The sequence below is a fragment of the Merops nubicus genome, unplaced genomic scaffold, assembly GCF_000691845.1.
Source record: "Merops nubicus isolate BGI_N331 unplaced genomic scaffold, ASM69184v1 scaffold36197, whole genome shotgun sequence".
Lineage (NCBI taxonomy): Eukaryota > Metazoa > Chordata > Aves > Coraciiformes > Meropidae > Merops > Merops nubicus.
The window spans coordinates 5,268-25,010 of NW_008621575.1; the positions used below are offsets into that span (position 1 = coordinate 5,268).

Consider the following 19,743-nt stretch of genomic DNA (forward strand, 5'->3'; position numbering starts at 1 on the left):
GCACTCCTGTTACAGAACTCGGGCACTGCTGAAGCCATACAGTACTAATAGAAGTTAAAGCTGAAGCCTCCCCTTCTGCCCCATTTCCCTGCATCTGACTGAGGTCCCAGTTCCCCCCCCAGCAGCCAACAGGGTGGTCCCTCCACCCCGGCTCTAAACCCCCCCATGCTGTTGGGAAGTTGCTGACCACAAACAGCAGGAGGAACAACCGCAGGCCTGGTGGTGAAGTGGCTGGACTTCTGTGCTCTTAGCTTGACTGAAGAAGCTTTAATACAGAAACATTTTTGAATTGCAGTGAGCAAAACAAATGCAAACCACGTTCAGCAGAAAACACAGGGGCAGCCTTGAATGGTCTTGTGCTTCTCCTACCCATGTAACATCATATGCTTTTATAGTCACTCCTAGTAACTGTATTTTAATGTACATTGTATTCAGCAACCTCTTGCTGAAACCAGCAGTTCTTGTATCAGCATCATAGACTACACTGTTGATTTGCTTACATATTTTATATCCAGGATACTTACTTCATGGATGAATGTCTCAATTCCTATCCCTAATGCTACACAGAGAACACGAGCTACTGTACATACAGTCAAACTACCAAAACCACAGCCATCCTTATTAGTAAATTAAAGAGATTTTGTGTAAAGATTAGCACGGCTACAAGGAAACTGGAAATCTTGAACTGAAGAGAATTCTGTTTTAAAGAAATATGTTAAGTGTTCATGCAGGAATTTCAGTGGCTATTTCCAGTATAAGGCTTTATTTGCTAACAGACAGACACCTATCAGTGAAACACTAAAAAGTCTTCCTTTAGAAGGGCTTCATATTGCCACCTGAAAAAACCCAAATGCATTTTCTTTATACTTTCTCAAGGGTATATCGAGAAATGCCAAGTCCTACCCAAACATCAACATGTATCACAAATTCTTTCATCGTCATCCAACACTTTCATTAACATTATTAGCCCTTTCCTATCTGTGGTGCCACCGGTATCTCAGCAGCCTGATGGCTGTTGCACAGACACCACACAGTTCTGACTTGTGCTGAAACACATGCCAGAAGCAAGACTGCATCCAGAGATGGGCGAGGACCACCTCTCCACTGCTTTCCATATCATCACTGCCTCCCAGTCCTACTGGTGTGCCCACAAATGAACTGCCCACCCTTGATAAATCAGAAGAGGGGGGGGGAAGGGGCATTTTTGGAGGACCCACAGTCTGCTACACACCAGTGCAGGAAAGGAGATGCAATGAAACTGTTATGTAGAAAAAGGTCAGAGCAAATCCATCCAGAGGCTTTTTTCCAAAAACCAGCTTCAGCAACAAAATTATAACACTCACTGTTTGAGTTATGAGGTAGGTATCAAAACTAAGAGACATGCTTTAGGCCATGTTTTCAGCTAATATAAAAACTACAGGAGCCCAAATTCTAAAACTTTTCAGGAGTTGGGTGATCTATAAATCAGTAAATATTTCAGAGCCTCCATGGAAGTAAATTTTTTGTTTGTTTGTCCTGTGGCATAATGAAGTCTCAGAGAAGTGTGAGAACACACTTGTGGGAGTTGCTTTACATTTTTGCTGTCTCCATTAAAAGCTTTCTTCTCACAGTTTATAGGAACCCTGCTAAACCATAGTTTATACCTGGTAATGATCTATTGGGATACATCCAAAATTAACCTTGATTTCTTATTTTTGCTAACATGTCAATGTCCAGAGAATTCACAAGCACATCCGCTCAGGTGGGTTATATCAAATGAACAGAGCTACAATGAACTCATGTGTTACTTGCCTCCATGGATGTCTTGTTTAAATTGTTTTTTAGTTAATGTTAGTACTACAAATTCCCAGTGATTTGCCATTGTTTCATATTTTAATTTACATGTCTTCAAAGCCAGTGCCAAGAGCAAACAGCAAAACAGAGGTTTCCATAAGCTCCCCATTTTACCCACTTCAAATTCCTTTTACATGATGGCCCTTGCTCTGGTAGGGCAAAGCCACTGGGTCATTGGCATGTTAGGGAAACACAGGTAACAGCAGCTACCTGGTCTGGATTTTGACAACTGGGAATGTGAAAGGACACCTGTCCCTGGAATAATCACTCAATACCGAGGAGAGGCAAGTGCAATTTAGAGAAGCCTTTGGCCCTCAATAAGCATGAAGGTGGAGTGATCCCCAGGAACGTTTCCATGCAGCCAGCACTTCTCCAGCAACTGCAGCACAGTCAAGTTGGTCCTTGTGTGCTGTAATAGATTCAAAGGCAACAGTGAACCTGGCTACTTTCCCCCATGGAGGACACCCCAGCTTTACTTCCCTGTCTTCCATCACAGCAAGTCTCTTCCATCAACAACCTTATTGTATCGTATTTTAATAAATTCAACACAAGAGTCCTCCACTGGCCCATTCTTCAGTTAAGTCCACATTTTATTTATGCTTTGCTGTTGGTACTTCAATCATATTTATATATACATAATCTAAAACCTACATCAAAATCATGTTGACTGCTCTGAAGACTGAGAGGAGTGACACGATTGAAGTATTCTTCCACAGCTCTATGGTAAGTCTGCATTCCCACAGCAGGTTTTTGGTTCAGGTTGCAGAAGCACTCAGAGAGCCAAAGCCAGGCCCCTCTCAGACTCAGAGTGGGAGGGTTACAGAATTCTCTTTCAGCATTTCAGTCTTACACACAACCATGGCAGCGATCAGAAACATTTATTTCTAGATAATATTCTTTGCAGAACACTGGTTTTCACCTTCTGACATCTCTCCCTTTCTAAACTCTCCCTGTATCAACATCACTAGAAACCAACGTACCTCCCTGCGGTTGCATTACTTGAACATTAGTTGCAAAGGGATTTGATGCTACTTCACACGGGTAAGGAGGTAGCATGAGAGACGGAGAAGAAGTGTTTGTGAGTCCACGTAGTGCCACCTGGCAAACGCCGCTTCCCTCATTTTGACAAACATACGTACCTACTCTCGGAGTCACCTTCCAACGGATTCCACACATCCCCAGGGGTGGGCAGGAACTGCCCTGTGCCTGCCCAGCAGACAGCCTGACCAGGTATTTCTGCACCCACACTGGCCTGACTCAGAAGCAACTGTCATGCTGCTAAAGCCACTTCTCAGTGTATCAGCCTGCAGTGGCTCAGCAACGAACATCAAGAGGTAGAAAGTATTAACAGAACAAGCTTGTGAAGCCTCTCGCTCGGCCCACTCCCTGTCTGTATTTGCTCAGGGGATTCAACTCTGTACAGATCTTAGAAAAGAAAAATAATAAAAAATGCTTTATATGCTACTTAACTTCCTGCTAGAAATTAGTTCTTCAGTGCTTGGGTAAGCCTGTGGTTCAGAAGAGTTCACACTGGGAGGGCTCATGCTCAGCTGCTTCCCAGTGGCGTGTGTGAGCCCAGGAAAAGGACACTCAACTTGTCCAGCTCCTGAGCGATTTCAGACGGCACAACCTCTCTCTCATCAATGGAGCATTTCCATTTCTGCTGTTTCACCTGTTCTTAATCACACAGCAGGACAGGCAGATAAAATTTGTGAGTATCATTAAATCTTGAAGACCTCTTCATCATGTTTCTATGCTTTTGAATTTGCTTCCAGATGTGTAAGGACACTAAAGCACCTACCAGATATTTAAATACAATCAAGTATATTAAGAAGTCCCAAGTTTTCAGTCAGTCTTCTTTTCAAAAGTAGATTCCAGCAAGACCTACCATTTTTATTCACCTGTAGAAACTGTTCAAGATAGAAACTTAAGCAAACCCCCCTCCCCCCAAGAAATCCCAAACAAACCCCACCAAGCTACAAGCTATTTGAATTGAAGACTGCCATCAGCAGCATGAAGCCTTCATATCCCCCATAAATTCTGAGAAGATGTAAGAGATGACAAAGCCCACCTGGTCAAGGCTGTGGCTGCTGCTACTGCACTGTAAAAGGCTCCAGTTTGAAGAGCCAGCCTGCCTGTCAAATGTGGTTCTTCTGTAGGAGCTAACAGCAAAACAGCACATGTACATAGAAAAGGAGGTAAAAACCATCATGGCAAGTGATGGGATCTATTTCCAAGAAAAATACAAAAATATTAAATAGAAAATGATCCCAGCAATCCAGAGTGAAAAACTTGGTAAGAATCATAACAAATGATGGACAGGGATTTAGGAGCGATGGACAAGAACTGAGAAGCACTTCAATAAATAAAGCTACAAAATAAAGGCAAATACCTTTAAAAGCTGCATCCACAGAGGTATCGTTACGGAAAAGGAATGTAACTGCTCATTTAATGGCTCAGGTGAAACCACACCTGGAAAGCATTCATCCAGTCCTGGCAATGGCACGAGAAGAGGAACAGCACACCATGACAATGAAAATGGACACGTGCGTTAGGGAACTGGCTTATATAGGAAAAACAAAAATCTAGAGATTTTGCTCCATTAAGGACTAAAGGGGACATAACTGCAAATGCATTGGGAAGCTGCAAGCTGCAGCTGACACTGCTTAGGGCAATATAAACCAAGTTAGTGGAATAGCAGTTGTAAATTAAGAATAAAAATTAGCATTATTTGACATTTAAAATAGTACAGAGACTGAAGAGAGAATGATCTTATTTTCCTGCACTGGACATTCTTCTATGGTTACATAGTGGATGAATTCCTAGAACCGGTTTACTGTTTTTCCTTCTATTTTCCTTATTCGGTGAGCTCATTGTTAAAAACCAGACGACATCTGCATGTTACTTTGGCCACTGAAGAATGACGTGGTAATTTCAGAATTGTGCTGATGTAATTAAGGCTATATCAAATTATCCTACAGAAACAGCCTGTAGCTCAGTTTAATCATCAAAAAAGTGGCTTTAAGGAATTCTAAGCTAAAAAATAGAGTTAGGTATTTAAAATCTGATGAAAAGTTAGCCCTTGTTCAGGAGAGCATTTTTCTCCTTCAGAAACTGTTTCTCTGTGCTTGTTTTAATTATTTGCAAATAAGCATAAATAAAGCAAATGAGATAGCTGTTCTTTGTGCCACTCACTGACTTATCTGGCTTGATCCCTGTCACATATCACCAGCTTCAACCCTAAATGGTGCTCAAATCAACAGGACTCAATGGTGTTCAAATCCAGGGATGCACCACAGCTTGCATTGGAAAAATCAGATTGCAGGATGAAGATCTCTGAATTTAAGTGCTGGAACCTATGCTAACACACTTCTGTGGACGGCCTACTGTAACAGACACTTAGAAGGGCAGGACTGAACACTTCCTCATGGGGAAAAAAAAAAAAAAGGCACAAAAGAATGGCTATTCAACATCTCAAAACACCTTAAGGGAAATCTGTATACTTTGGAAATAAAAGGGCATTTGTAGTACCAACCTTAAGAAATTAGAGTGTCCAGGTTGGGTTAAAAATCCTCTAGTGCAGCAAAGCGGTCAAGGCTGTAAGGGAGGGCAAGGCTCAGCATCAGTTACAATCCCCAGAGCCTGGCAGGGATAAGGAACAACCTGGAACAGTGTGGAGGCCATACATGGAGCATGTTACAACTACCTAAAAGGAGGTTGTAGTGAGCCTGGTGTTGGTCTGTTCTCCCAAATTACTGATGATAGGACGAGGAGAAATGGCCTCAAGTTGCACCATGGGAAGTTTCAATTGGGTATTAGGAAGAATTTCTTCACTGAGAGAGTGGTTAGGCACTGGAATGGGCTGCCCAGGGAGGTGGTGGAGTCATCATCCCTGGAGGGGTTAAAATAACAAGTGGATGTGGCACTTGAGGCTATGGTCTAGTGGTTAGGGAAATGTTGGGATGAAGGTTGGACTTGATGATTCTAGAGGTCCTTTCCAGCCATAGTGATTCTAAGATTCTGTGCTGCTGCTGCACAGTGATCTAGCTTCACTGCACTAGTGTAGACTGATTTTAGCAGCAAGCCAGAAAGAAAATGTGCTAAGTTTTAAAGAGCTGTTTGCTGTCATCTTCCTCATAAGACCACTTGCACAAGGAACAGAAATCATACAGGAGGATGTAACTGCATTTCTTTCATCTTACTTTCCCTTTATTGTAGTTCCCCTGGTGCAGCATTTATAAGCTGGTTCCTACTTCTCCCCAGAAAGCTTCTTTTGTCTTGCTTGAGAAAGAAAGCAGGTTTAGACTTTATAGCAAGGACCTCAGGGCTCTGAGAAAAGTGCTATAAGTATGATGGAGAGCACAGGAGGCAAGAAGATGGGGAGCCAAAATGACTGTTGTCCTGATCACACTGTGCTGGAGCAGGGTCCCAAAACAGGAAACTCTCACACCTGTCTTAAGAACCATGAGGTTGGCATCAGTATCTCACGTTCCCAAAAATGAAGGCATCTGTTCCTCACCGCAGGGGTGAATTCGCTTTCAATGTGGATTTGCAAGTGTGGACTAACAATGTTTAACTAAGATACTTCAACTTCTAATTGGCTACCCTGCAAATTTCCTAACATGCCATTGCTTCCTCTCATCTACATAGGTAGTGCTTAACTGTCATCTGAAGTTAAATTCACTGCACTGAAAGCCTCACTGCAATGCCTAGAAACGAAAACGTGTGCCAACAAAAATGTTGCGCTGCTTTGCCTTGACGTAGTTTATCACCCTATTCAATTCTGGCAAAAGACTTGGAGGTAGACAAAATTTATTGAAACCAAAAATGAAGTAAATTGCTACAGCAGCCAATTTTTGCCCATCTTAGCTTTGGCAGAATGGCTGATCTCATTCTCTCCTGGAACTTAGGAAACATGTATAAAGTTTTGGAACCGTGAGTGCTTTTTCATGACACATATGCTGAAACACAAGCTAGGCACAACAAAGTAGCTGAGAAGGCATAAGAGCAATTACTGTAACACAAATTTCTCATGTAGTCTAAGGTAAAGTTTCACTTTGAAAAAAAAAATTATGAAATGTCACTGTGGAGCTTCATTTCTCTTCTGGCTCAATTTCAGCAAGATACAGTTGCTTTAAAAATAGAGACTTTAAATTTTCAGAGCTGGTAGTTCGCAGGGAAAACAATCTGAAAAATTCCACATCAAGCAAAGTCCTTTTCTGCTTGTGCACCACCACAAAATCAGGTTCTGCACAGCAAATAAGCTTTGACTGAATCCTGTGCAGTCTCACTGTTGCCAGTGGGTAACGCAGGTGCAGATGACCAACTCTGTGACCAAAACTTGGTACATTTACTGGTACACAAACAGTAACTGAATTCCTTTTATATCTATGTCTCCAAATGTACAAGAGGGAGAAATTCTGCAGAGTAAGATTACGGGTTTCCCCCCAGGCCAAACTACACACTAGCCACCACATAACTTCACCTATGAATGTCCAATTCCTATGTATTTGATGTTACACTGTGAGGAACATGAGTAATTGCTTTACTATTTATTGGCTCATTTTATGGAAGACCAGAGATTCCCTAGTAACTGTTTTGAACAGAAAACAGGACTGAAATTCATGATGGGGGAATTAAATCTTTAGGCACTTTGAGGACTACTATTTTAAAGTGTGCCATCAACAATGAGGTACTGGTGTATCGCCTGAAAATGACCACTGCCAAAATGCTGTGACAGTAACATGCATATGAAACTTTTTGCTTGTACAATATTTGTTAGAGTACAATTCAAAACCATTTTGACCAGAGTGAAGAGCACATTGCACCTTTTACTGTAGCTATATCTGTTTAAAAGCAGCAGCTGCAACAAACAATACAGGCTACCCTTCTTCAGAGTCACAAAGACACACAGTATCCTCAATTTGCTGCCCGAAAAACAACGGCCACTGCAGTCACTCAATCCCAGGACAGGGGTGTGTATCACTGAAGAGAGTCACAGCCTTGAAGTGTCATAGGTTTGACACATCTCTACCATCATTGCACTATTAACAGCAAATACAGTTGGCAAGGCTGAACTAGCACATTATACATTTTACCTTTGTAGTAAAAAAATACATAATCGTCACCTCTGAGATAGCTCGTTTAACAATTGCTGGTCCAAATAAAGACGGACTATTCCAATTTGAGGACTCAGGGTACAATTTTTGAGTTAAAAACTTAAGCAAGCATTCCCGAACAGAAACAGGAACACTCTATCCAAATACACTAAGTCCAGGTAAAATGGTGTTACTAAAAAACAATGAAAAAAACCCAGAATTAACGTGAACACTAGGGAAAACATGGAAGCATAAAAATTATCATCGCTACACAGCATATTCAAAAATCTTCTATGCCTCTTCCTTATTATACTAAATGCATAAGAATGCACTTACGACCGAATTTTCCTTTGTTAATTTCAAAACTACAGACCTTTAATCTGATAAGCAGCTTTGTTTCTTATCGACTCATTTGTAAAAAACACCATCAAGCTTGTGCTCATTAAATATACAGGTATATATAAAAACATACAAAAAGTACAAGATAAATCACATTAAGAAACTTTTACAGTGTAATAGTCCTGATTATTTTATTCTTAAGGGCCAAATTTTTTTGTGCACAGAATCTGTGTGACTGCTCCAGAATTCAGCATAGTGCCACTGCACAGAATTTACCTTTCTGTGCAGTTTGTTAAAAAACCAAAAAAAAACCAAAAAAACCAACCAAACAAAAAACCTTAAAAAACAACACACCACAGGACAAAACATTCTTCTTAAATCAAATTCTATTTGTGAATTCAGCAAAATAATTTCTATAAAATAAAACAGCAAAATATTTAAATAGTATAGGGTGGGCTGTATCTGTTTTGCAGGGGTATTTGGTTTTTAGACAGGTTCCAAAAAAATTACACACATTCAAGTTACCAATTTTCATTTAAATACAGTATTTACTGATGCGTTTCTTGAAGTCTTTAAACAAATGTTTATTCTGGAATAGAGATACCTCAGAATTGTATTTGACTAACCAGTAGTTTCTTTTATAATTAAACCCTGCTTCTAATGTTAAGATTTCCTGTATAATGGATAAAGAGCTAAAAGACAATTCTCGCTTTCAAGTAGAACTGTGAACGAGCAGAAAACCAGCAAGAAGTTAACTTGGTGCAGTGGCACTCACAAGTACTGTGTGATTTTGTTGACTTCCACTTCACTGGGATGCAGTAGAAGGAAAGTGTTAGAAGTTTATCTAACAAGCTCTACCAAAGAAACAAAACAAGCACACCAAATACAGTCTATTATGCTCCAGGCATCCTGGCATAACAAATTTTTGCATATTTGTTTTAAATCTTTTAAATTCTTATTACTGAAAACTAAGTGTTCTTTATCCCACCCAGAGACAGAATTGCCAAACATCAGATGTGAGGAACATATGTGAAATTGAAAACCACTTGTCACATTTTCCCTCCCCATTTTTTAGTCTAGGTGTAAGAAGAAAAAGTTCTGAACACTACAGTTGTCACATTGGGACAACTGCTGTCACTTTTTTTTTCCCCCTCTCATTGGCTACACTAACTTGGTGTGAAGCCATGCTAAATGTTACAGCATAACTATAGCTTCAAAGTGATTAACCTAATACCAGAATGAAAAAGGCAATGAAAAAAGATCTAGAAACAATGTTACATCACCAATTTTCCACATCAACCAAATAATTAAAAGGTTACCAGCCATTACGTTGCTCATAGTAAAATCGACTCCAGTGGCAAAGAATTAACATGAAACTATTTTTGTGGTTGACATGGATAGGCTTTCTTGTAAAGGTTGATCCGACTGCCATGAGGCAGGCAACACTGGTTGCAGAGCGCAGCAGATATATCAAGAAATTATTATTTTGTTTTTGTAGATCTGTGAGTCTCATCAAGACAAAAAAAATGTTTCTTGCTCAAGAATTAACAGTCAAACATTAATATACTATATACACCTTTGCCATTTACACATTAGCATCAGGCCATTTATTACAAAACACTATACACTTTCCACTGCAGGCGGGTTATATATTGACAGCAATTTTCTGCAGATAAGACAGTGAATAGACTCTCCACTCCATGTTGATTAGGAATTGTTTTTCTAGTTTTAAATATTAGCCAGACACAGAGAAAGGTTGGACTGTAAGGCCTGGGTGCACAGTCTTGATGGAGCAAGTTAATTGATTATGTGCATTTCACTAATCTTTTGTCTGAGGTGGGGAAACTTCTTCACTGCCTTCGTAATTCTCTTGTGCTCGCTGGCCAGTTCGCTGAGGGTTGTTCATATGATGCGCTGCCGGGCCTGTGTACGGCTGTCCATGCACGTGGTTATTCTGCAAGAAAGCACAGACATTCTGAAGGGACATGAAACTTGCGGGCCGCTTCCTGACTAGTTAATTCTTTCCCCCTTTACGTTCCGGCTATCGAGAAGTTCCCTCAAGCACAGCGGCCTGCCTGTGTCGGAGTGTCTATATGACACACATCAAAGAGTCCTCATTCCTCTGCGCTGCACCCTCCACTTACCTTTTGGATTTACACAGAAGGCAAGCAAACTTTCAACTTGCAGAGATAAAATGAGTAGTTAAAATAGTAACCTACCAAATAATGGTTACATGCAAAGCAGAAGCGTCAAGAAAGGAAAAAATGGAGACAAGAAGAGGCTGTCTATGTGCTGCAGACACTGAACAGTGCACGTTTTACCAACACATTCTACCAGCTTGACCTTTTTTCCTAAGACAATGGAAAAAGCGAATCTAAATTTGTGCAGCATACTTCAATTTTTAAAAGGCAAAACCCTCCTGTTACAGAACTGAATGAAATCTAGACCAGTAGTTTTCTACAGGTGCTCTGCCCCAGTTTAAAAACTCATACACACATCTGGCAAATTAAAGTATCTCATCCATCTACTGTTTTGCAGTTTAACCAACTGTGGAGAAACCAGGAAGAGGGAAACTGTGTGTGTTAGTGAGAAATGCCATCTCTTGCAAGAAAGTGTGCACATCACACAGGTAATGGTGAGGTTACAGTATGTGTCTGAACTCAGGAGCTCAGAAAGGAGTGGGAAAATCTTCATAACTTACCAACTGCTCTGCTGAGAACACCAAGTAAGGAAAGCAAGATGGAGGGAAAACAGGTTTGGGCAGGAAAGGAAATTAAATTAGCAGATTTGGAGTATATAAAATGAACTGGAACAAAAAATGGCAACTAAGTGAGGGAATTACTCATTTAGCCAATTCAGAAAAAAAAACTGGTTATGATTTCTTTCAGATCTGGCTTTCCACTGGAAGACATTAACAAAGCAGCCATTTAACACAAAAACAGATCTAGATTTTTTATGTACTTAACATCTAGGGATTGCTGTTCAAAGCACAAGCTGTATGTAACAAAGCCATCTGCATTTTTCTGAAAGCGTTCCAATTACACAAACTGCAATTCAGGCCCTGAGGCTTGATTTTTGTCTTTAAAAACAAGAAAGCAACTCACAAAATACTACCACATGTCAGCAAATACAACAGAATCAAATTCAGTATGCACTACACCGTGACAACATCTGTCCATGTGCTCTTTCAATGGATGATTAGTCCCTGATCTGGTAACATTAAAATTCTCACCTGATGGTGAAACTGTTCCTGGCAAAATAGAGCTGTACCTTTATCTTTATTTCTTCCAAGTGTAATATTTGACTATAACATACTTCTGGATAAATGCCTATAATTTATGTTACCATAACTACTGAAAAAGCTAAGCTGGAACTCTGAATAAATGGTTCAACTCCGAGCTTTTACCTGTTGATACTGGGAACCAGGTGAATGGGGATACAGCGGGGCGTCTTCAGGTGGAGAAGACTCATGTTCATCTGGGGCATCAGGATCATCTGGTTCCTTAAGTTTGAAAAACACATTTGATTTACTTAGGTAAAACATATGATGATTACTCTGTCCAGGACCAATCCTACATGCAAGTGATTGTTTCAGATATGCTTGGAGGAAAATTCCATGCCACCATGTCACTCAGAGTTTGTATTATATTATATAAAAATTTGCAATATCAATGTGTTTTTTAAATAACAGGCCCACTGATAATCTTGTTTAAATGGTCAAGGTCAATTATATACTGTTAATTCGTTAGGTGATAGACATCTACAGGAACAGAAACAATAGTGTAAAAAACGCACAGGAGTAGGTAACAGAAACCAACAAAACCAGAAATGCTTGTTTATAAAGTGTGATACCTCTACAATGACCAGAAACTGCTGCCCAGGTTAATTATTTTGCAGAAACATTTACATTTTTCACTTGAAATCAAATCAGTTCTTTACCTCTTCCGGGCAGAGTTCACAAGCTTTTGCAAGAGTCATTCTAGCACTGTGCGACCTCTCTAGGAAGTAGCCATTGGATGTTTCATTGCTCTGTATTGGTGGAGACCAATTATTGTAGGTGTACTGTGGATTGCCAGTGTATGGTCTACGCTCAAGCTCATCTCCAAGCCACTCTACTGCCCAGGTCCATTTTCTCTTCAAATCGCCATTGCTCTGCAGATGGAAAATTAACAATTCAGAATTATTTTGTCTATTCCTCAAAATAGTAGTTTTCCCTTCCTGTACATTAGATATCAGAGAACAGACCACCAACACATATGCTGCTGTTTAGAAGATTCCCTGAAATATCCTTTTTTGCACAAAGAAAATGTAAAATGTGAAATGAAGCCTGCAGATTTGCAGCTGCATCATGAAATCACGCATGGAAGTTTAACCAAATTACTTTCAGTTCCATGTACTGAGAATCTGATAAAAGACCGTTCAAATGAGTTGTACTTGAATTTGTACTTTCATCAAGGTGATGAAAACTGAATAATGATGGTTAATTTTTTTTTGTGGTGGTGGTTTTTGTTTGTGTGCTTTTTAACACACAGAACTGGAAAAAAAGGCAGCAAGAAACAGAATGAAAGGTATCACCTGAAGGATCTGGTAGGCTACAGGACAGTTGCTGAAGAGCGCTACCATGCACTTTATACACTGGTAAGCTCTTTTCTGATAATGATTCTTAGAGCGCTGAATGGTGTCAAACAGTCCATCCCTGTCATCCGGGATTCCCTTAAGTGCATTGTGAATCCTACAAAAAAATAGAACAAAACCAAACCAAACACACCCCAAACTTCAACTGTTAAAGAGTTTTAGTATTTGAATCAAGGCTTCACTTACAATGCAACTGAGATAGCTCATATTCTGACTTCTGGCTCTACTAAAGAGGGTTAGTTTTCCGATTTTAAAAAAAAACAACTTGACACATCACATACATCACAATTTTAGCACATTTGGCAATATTTAAACTCTCTGAATGAGACGTATAAAACATGTAAGTATGATTAACTCTAATCACAGCACTCAACTTTAACTGGTTAATTTTTATTACTTATTTTTAAAATCAACTGCATTTATAAAATAGACCTGTCAACCCAGTAAGTCGTTACAGAATTGGAACAGAACACTTACTTAGGTTACAGTTATGCTTCTCAAAGATACTCTTTTAGATGGAATTCCTCCAAAGAGGAATGAATGGTACATATTTGTGCATGAGCATAAGGGAATTGGACATTCCCTGGAACTAAGCCCACTTTCTGTGCCTTCTCTTGAATAAGGAGTAGAGGAATCAATTTCCACCCTGAAACTGTGTGAGAACTGAGAATTGACATACTTTTGGCTTTGAAAAAGAAAGTCAGAGGAGGGCACAGAACCTACACTAACATCTCTAAGAGCTATACTCATCATAGAAGTAATTGCCCTCTTTCCTCATAGCCCTGGCAAGTAAGACTGCAGGCAGCCGGCAACCTAGGCTGCATCTGTAAAGTGATGATGAGCTTTACTCCAGCTGGTTTAACTTAATGGTGCTTGTAACACTTATTATCCCAAACTTGGCACTTGAGCTAATCACATTAAGAGAAGTTTGAGAGCAGGTCTGATGCTAAAGAACAGCAGCAGCCATCTCACAGTACAGGAATACAAAAAGCACCAAAGGATGCACACTAAGATCAGATGATGTTTCTTTTTATGTTGTATTTTTGTTTGCTTTTGAAAAAGACAAAGATCATTAAAACTGTGTGATTACCACAGCAAAACCAAGAACAGGACACAGACAAGACAAGTACTTCAAGCTACTGACAGATGTTGCAGCAAGAGATCCAAGGATGACTGCTCTGCTGAAGCCTAACAAAAATCCAATGAACACAGCCTTGAACAGGAAGTGACATACGTCTCCAGGTATCATGAGAGCTGTGCTACAGCATCCTAACTCCTTCATACCCCACTACTTCAAATGTAGCCCTATCCCAAACAACCACTTCCATCATTTCTCACCTTTATTTCCACACTAAAATATATTATTTTGTTTCACATCTACTAAAGCAAGCCCAGCCTTCAGTGTGCTGTGGATTTAAAGACATCTTATGGAACTGTTTGCTTATCAGGAAGAAAATATAAACAAACAGCATTATATATGGATTACACATACATATATATGTAAACATGAAAAGCCTGTGTGCAAAGGGTATTCTTGTCCTTTACCTAAGCTGCAATTCCTCTGAAGAAAATGAAGAAATCCCTCTAACTCAGACTTCATGTTTTGGAGCATGGTAAGCCAGACCACCATCTTCTCTTAGAGTACCTTCTAAAGCAAGGCTAGGGAACTGATAAAATCTTAAAAGTGCAGTCTGCTTCTACAGGTTAAGTACCTCAGTTCACTCCAATACCCTTACTGTACACAGCAAGTGTGCTCTTTCTCAAAGTATTTAAATAAAATGTCACATGAGATATGATTGCAAAAGATTTAGTAATTCCAGTACTACCTATATTCCTCTATTTTGAAACAGTGACATTTTAAAACATTGACAGGTAGCATGTGGATGGCATTTATTTTGTGTTACCTCACCTACTACTATTTCTATATAAGACCTCTGAAAAAATTACTATGTTCTCAAATAGTATCTGCAATAATTGCATTTTTTAAAATAACAACTTTCAAAAGCCTTACTCTGCAGACATATAAAAATCATGTTTGAAGCTGGATGAATATTTAATATATTGAAGTTAAATTTATCTTGAAATGGGAGCACACAGAGAAGATTTCCATAATAAATATGCTTGCCTCACAAGTTCACACTCCATGTGTGTCTTAGTATCACTGCAAATGACATGCTTCCTAGCAGAGCAGGCTATCACTGGACTCTGAATCCTGAATGAGATATTCTTAAGAACCAAACTAAGCACCTGACAGTAAATACCAATGAGTTTAGCCTAAATGGCACTTTCTTTTGTATGTGAAGAAATCGTCACTAAGTAGCAAATATCCCAATAGTAAGGAAGGTCAAGGTGAAAAATCGTAGATTTATCTCAAAAATGGACATAAAAGTGGAAAAAAATAATTCCTGTACTTTAATATATAATTAAAATAAACTTGAAAGAATTAGTGAAAGAACCACTGGGAGGATTAACTGTACAAAATATAACAGTCTTCAATTATAAAAGTTCAGGTAAATACTGACCTGTGAGTTTGCCAAGAGTCCTCAATTAATAGGATTTGCAAAAGCAGATCCAAATAAGGTCGAAGCTCATATGTATATGAATAGGCAACCTTAAAAAATAAAAACACAGAACATAAAGCAGTCCTTGAAGATTACCTGGTATAATACAAGAAAGTAAGCGATTTGAAGTTTACTATAATTTAAAGGGTATTTCAAGAGACAATACATACTTTTTTTTTTAAAAAAAGTTGATTGCATCATGTTTTTTTGAGGGTTGTTGCTTTTGTTTGTTTCTAATATAGTACGTTTTGTAAAGGACAAAATGTTTCCGCAATTGATCTGAAGCCCCAGGCATGAAACGCTGAAGAAGCTACCTTGAAAAATATCTTTAGAAAAGTCAAAGTACAAAATAGTACTTTTCACCAGTATTGCTAAACAGTACTCTCCAAGGTTATCCTAAAACGTGAAATATACAACTAGCAAAAGATCACTGATTTTTATTATGATCCTTTCAAGTGCAAAACAAAATGACAAGCAAATGTGACATTTACATGGAAAAAAAATGGGTGAGTATAAAAATGAGCTAACAGAAGTAAAAAATTTAATTTGGAGGAGAAAAATTTTACTAACCATACAGAGATTACAAAGGAAAAACAACAGAGTTCCAAAGACTCTTTCCTGAGACTGAAGACAAATATGTTCTGCAGATTTGTGAAAACAAATCTTACAAATCTAACTTTCCATGCAATGTATGAAGCTCTTTTACGGATAATGTCAGAAAAGCTTAAAAAAACGCTCTTGCAATACATAGAGACCACCTTGGTCTACTTACTTTCTATCCTTAACATAGCATTCCTACCTCCTAAGAGGTCAATTGCTTTCCTAATCTCATAAAAGGACTTCTCACAGCAATCCAACATGATGTATAAACCTAAAAGTGTAAATACTGACAGAGGATGCTATCTTAAGGAAAGTTTATCAAGCACCTGTTCAGTATTTAATACAACATTCCTATATATAAATAAAGAATCTGGCACCATACACAATTATAGTCCCATCCTTCTCCTAGCTTTTTGTCTTTACCTGCCAAAGAAGTTCACTGAGGACAGTGGAAGAGAACTGAGGATTCTCCCAACAGCAGAAACGAAGCAACTTGATGGTCTCTTCAGAGTTGCTGCAATCTTCAATAATTTTCTTCACATAACTGGTTCTCACAAACAAGATGTCTGCTACGTTCTGCTGAAGTGCCATTATAGGCTGAGATAAATTAGGATCACCGTAAGGGTTGGCAAGTGGAGGATTACCTAGAACGAAGTTATTACAGATTAAAAGGTGCTGAAGTACTTTCAAGTGTAGAGACAAAGAAATATGAATTGGTGTAACTCATCAAAAAACAACAGATGGAGAGAAAACCAACCCCCCCCCCGAACAGTTTAAAATTATTTAAAATCAAAAATACTATGGTATGAAATAACTATGTTTTCTGATTGTAAAGCTTGACACTTGCTGCCTGAGAAAGCTACTTCTCCATTTCAGATAAGATTACACAGTGACAATCAAAGCAGAACAGCTGGAAACATGTTCATATGCAAGAGAAATTACCAAGTTTCCTCAGCAAAATCCTCTTTATCTCCTGAATTTATCTGCTTCACTGCTTGTGTAACACAGCCCAAATCTATGACATTTCAGGACACTAGATTTTTTTACTACGCAATGAGAAAGTGTTCAGAAGAATACTTATGTCAGAACAATCTTGTCTGAATCTCTACAGTGTAGAGAGAAGTAACACACTCCTGAAAGAATAAAAACTTATGTATCTTATTTAGCCAGCTTCACTTTGTGCAAGGGAAGACTGTTGATTTGCTCCTCATGTTTCCAAATTTAACAGTGTTTTGAGTTATCTGAAGATGCCCAGAAGTCCAAAGGAGAACTTTTCTAGCTTAACATGCTGAAGTGAAAATAACTTTACTCTGCAAATAATAATAATTAGTAGTAAGAGTCATGTTCATACAAAGTAATTTTTTTTAGTACAACATTATACATATAGCAAATATACAATTATTTTTCATAGGTAAAATATCATTTCAGTGTAAGCCTCAAATAATGCACTGGGAACAAAACCAAATAAAAATTGCCAAATGGTTCTGAAGCTTATAATAGCACAGTAAAATTTTCAGTTCATTAATCTTACTACAGCACATTCTAGTCTATTGACTTTATAGCCTGACACATCAAGCTGTAATGAGTTTGCCATTAAATAGCTTCTCTACAAATTCCTAATTAGGTTTCCTAAAATATGCTTAATAGAATGTGTACATATAAAGGCTATAAAGTCCACATAGCCCAATATTCTGTCACCATTACTCAAGAATAACTGCACTGTATTCAACCATGGGAGATATTAACGATTTATACTGTGGTTGACCAATATTTAGCTGATTCTTTGCCTTTTATAAGTTAAAGTGCTGTCTTTTGTTTGTCATCTTGACTGTGAACAAACACCATTTTCAAAAGCTATCCGCAACAATGCAAAATCTCTTTATTGATAAGCAGCATTAGCTATTTCAGAGCCTACTACAGTATTTTTCCTGTACAGATTACTTTTGTACTGGTAACATGAAAGCAGACTATTCTTTTATTGCCTACTCAGAATCAAAAGATATTTATGCAGCTCTTTAAAATGAGCTTAAGCTATTCTACAACCATTACTATTTTGTAATCCACAAACTACTTCTCAATTTTTTCCTGTATCTTTAAGGAATAAGCCAAGAAGTATAAAATACAGAACAGACACCTGTGATGCACTTTTTAGTACAGCAAATCAGTTTTGCTTACAACAAAAAGACTTCCATCTTCAAATAAAAGCAGTTGCTGAAGATAAAAGGCAAGCATTTTTCTAGCTCATCCATTTTACACATAATAGCTAAATATGCACAAAAGGCATTTACTGACATATACAATTAATCTAAGGAAAACTTGAAATTCACTATACCATTGATAGAAGACTGCATCCGTGAGGACACGTTGCAACAACGGATCAGTTGTGACACAACAGTGTACAGCTTCCCCAGTTCAGCATACTGGTATTTAATTGGAGGGCCTGGACCTTCATCCAGAGCCACAAGCATGAAGGTTGCAGGAACATTTAGTTTCAGAAGTTGTGTCTTCTCTGCTACGCCTTCAAAGGGATAATAATAATAACAATAATAAAATCTTTTTGTCTGGCAGCGACAATACTTTTTTGTTTTTAAAAGAAAAGTAACTGCATTTTAAGTGATTCTAACTTTTCAGTTGCTGGGTCTTATAACCACTGTTTATGCTGAGGGAAAAAAATAAAGTCAGTAAAGATGCATAAGAAAATTATGTTCAGCTGATAAATCACATTGAAGAAGATTTGAAAAGGACTAATTTCTCAAGAGTGCTCATTAGCACTTAAAGTCAACTATCATCTGAGTTAATAGCAAAGCCTCAAGTAAGACTTTTGAACAAAGACTGAGCCTCTTTATTCTGAGGCCCAGGGCAGGATGAATATCCTCCCCACAGTATGTTTCGTCATTTTTCCATTGCATCCTAGCTACATAATTTAGAAAATTAAGACATTTCCAACCGTGATATACGATTCAGTAAGTGCAAGTTAGATTGACAAAATCAATTTAAGAAAAAACAGAATGATAAAGCCTAAAAACCAACCCACCAAAAAATTCTAACATACAGCTATTTCAGCTGCAAGAATACCTTGCACATACTACACAAGTACTTACCAGAAAATTCAGTATGTACCTTCTGGTCTGGAATTCTGTTTCGCAGTTTGGTTAAGTCATGATTTTTCATGCATTTCCAAGATTTTTCTTATTCTGAACTACCACTGGACCTTACCTACAATCTTTCTTGTAAGAAGGAAGGAATCCAGACTGCATCTTATTAGAGCTCTTTTTTAGTATCTTTCTGGTTATGTTAGATAGTTTTGTAGTTACATCCTTTGTAGAACTATCTCCCACTTGCACTGATGTGAACAATGTATTATTTGATTTCTCAAAATGTCAGATGACAATGTTTTTCACGGAACTTGAGGTGCTGCAGGAATGATGTATTGTGGCTTTTGCTAAACACTCTACCTCCATAAAGAAACTTCAGTTAACACTAGTAAGACAACACTTAATATTGGGGTCCCAACAGAACCCAGCCCGTGGCTGCAAGGAGAGGAGGCTGCGGGAGAGCCACTCCACTGCTCTGGGAACTCATTTCGGCCTTTGTTCAGGTGAAGGGGGGGCTAACCTGCTCGGGGGCTCCTACAGAGGAGAGGAAGGGCACAGGTTGCCTACCTGCCTGAAGCGACC

General features: G+C 38.6%; 1 protein-coding gene across 1 annotated transcript; it reads right to left on the reverse strand.

Annotated features, from left to right (window-relative positions):
- Positions 1–8,638: 8,638 nt before the first annotated feature.
- On the reverse strand, positions 8,639–18,627 carry LOC103776992 (probable ubiquitin carboxyl-terminal hydrolase FAF-X; the record flags this gene model as incomplete). Its single annotated transcript, XM_008944525.1, has 7 exons — positions 8,639–10,224; positions 11,677–11,772; positions 12,210–12,422; positions 12,846–13,002; positions 15,428–15,516; positions 16,490–16,710; positions 18,399–18,627. Coding segments are annotated over 7 exons (1,140 nt in total), but the record flags the coding sequence as incomplete, so codon positions are not given.
- Positions 18,628–19,743: the final 1,116 nt, after the last annotated feature.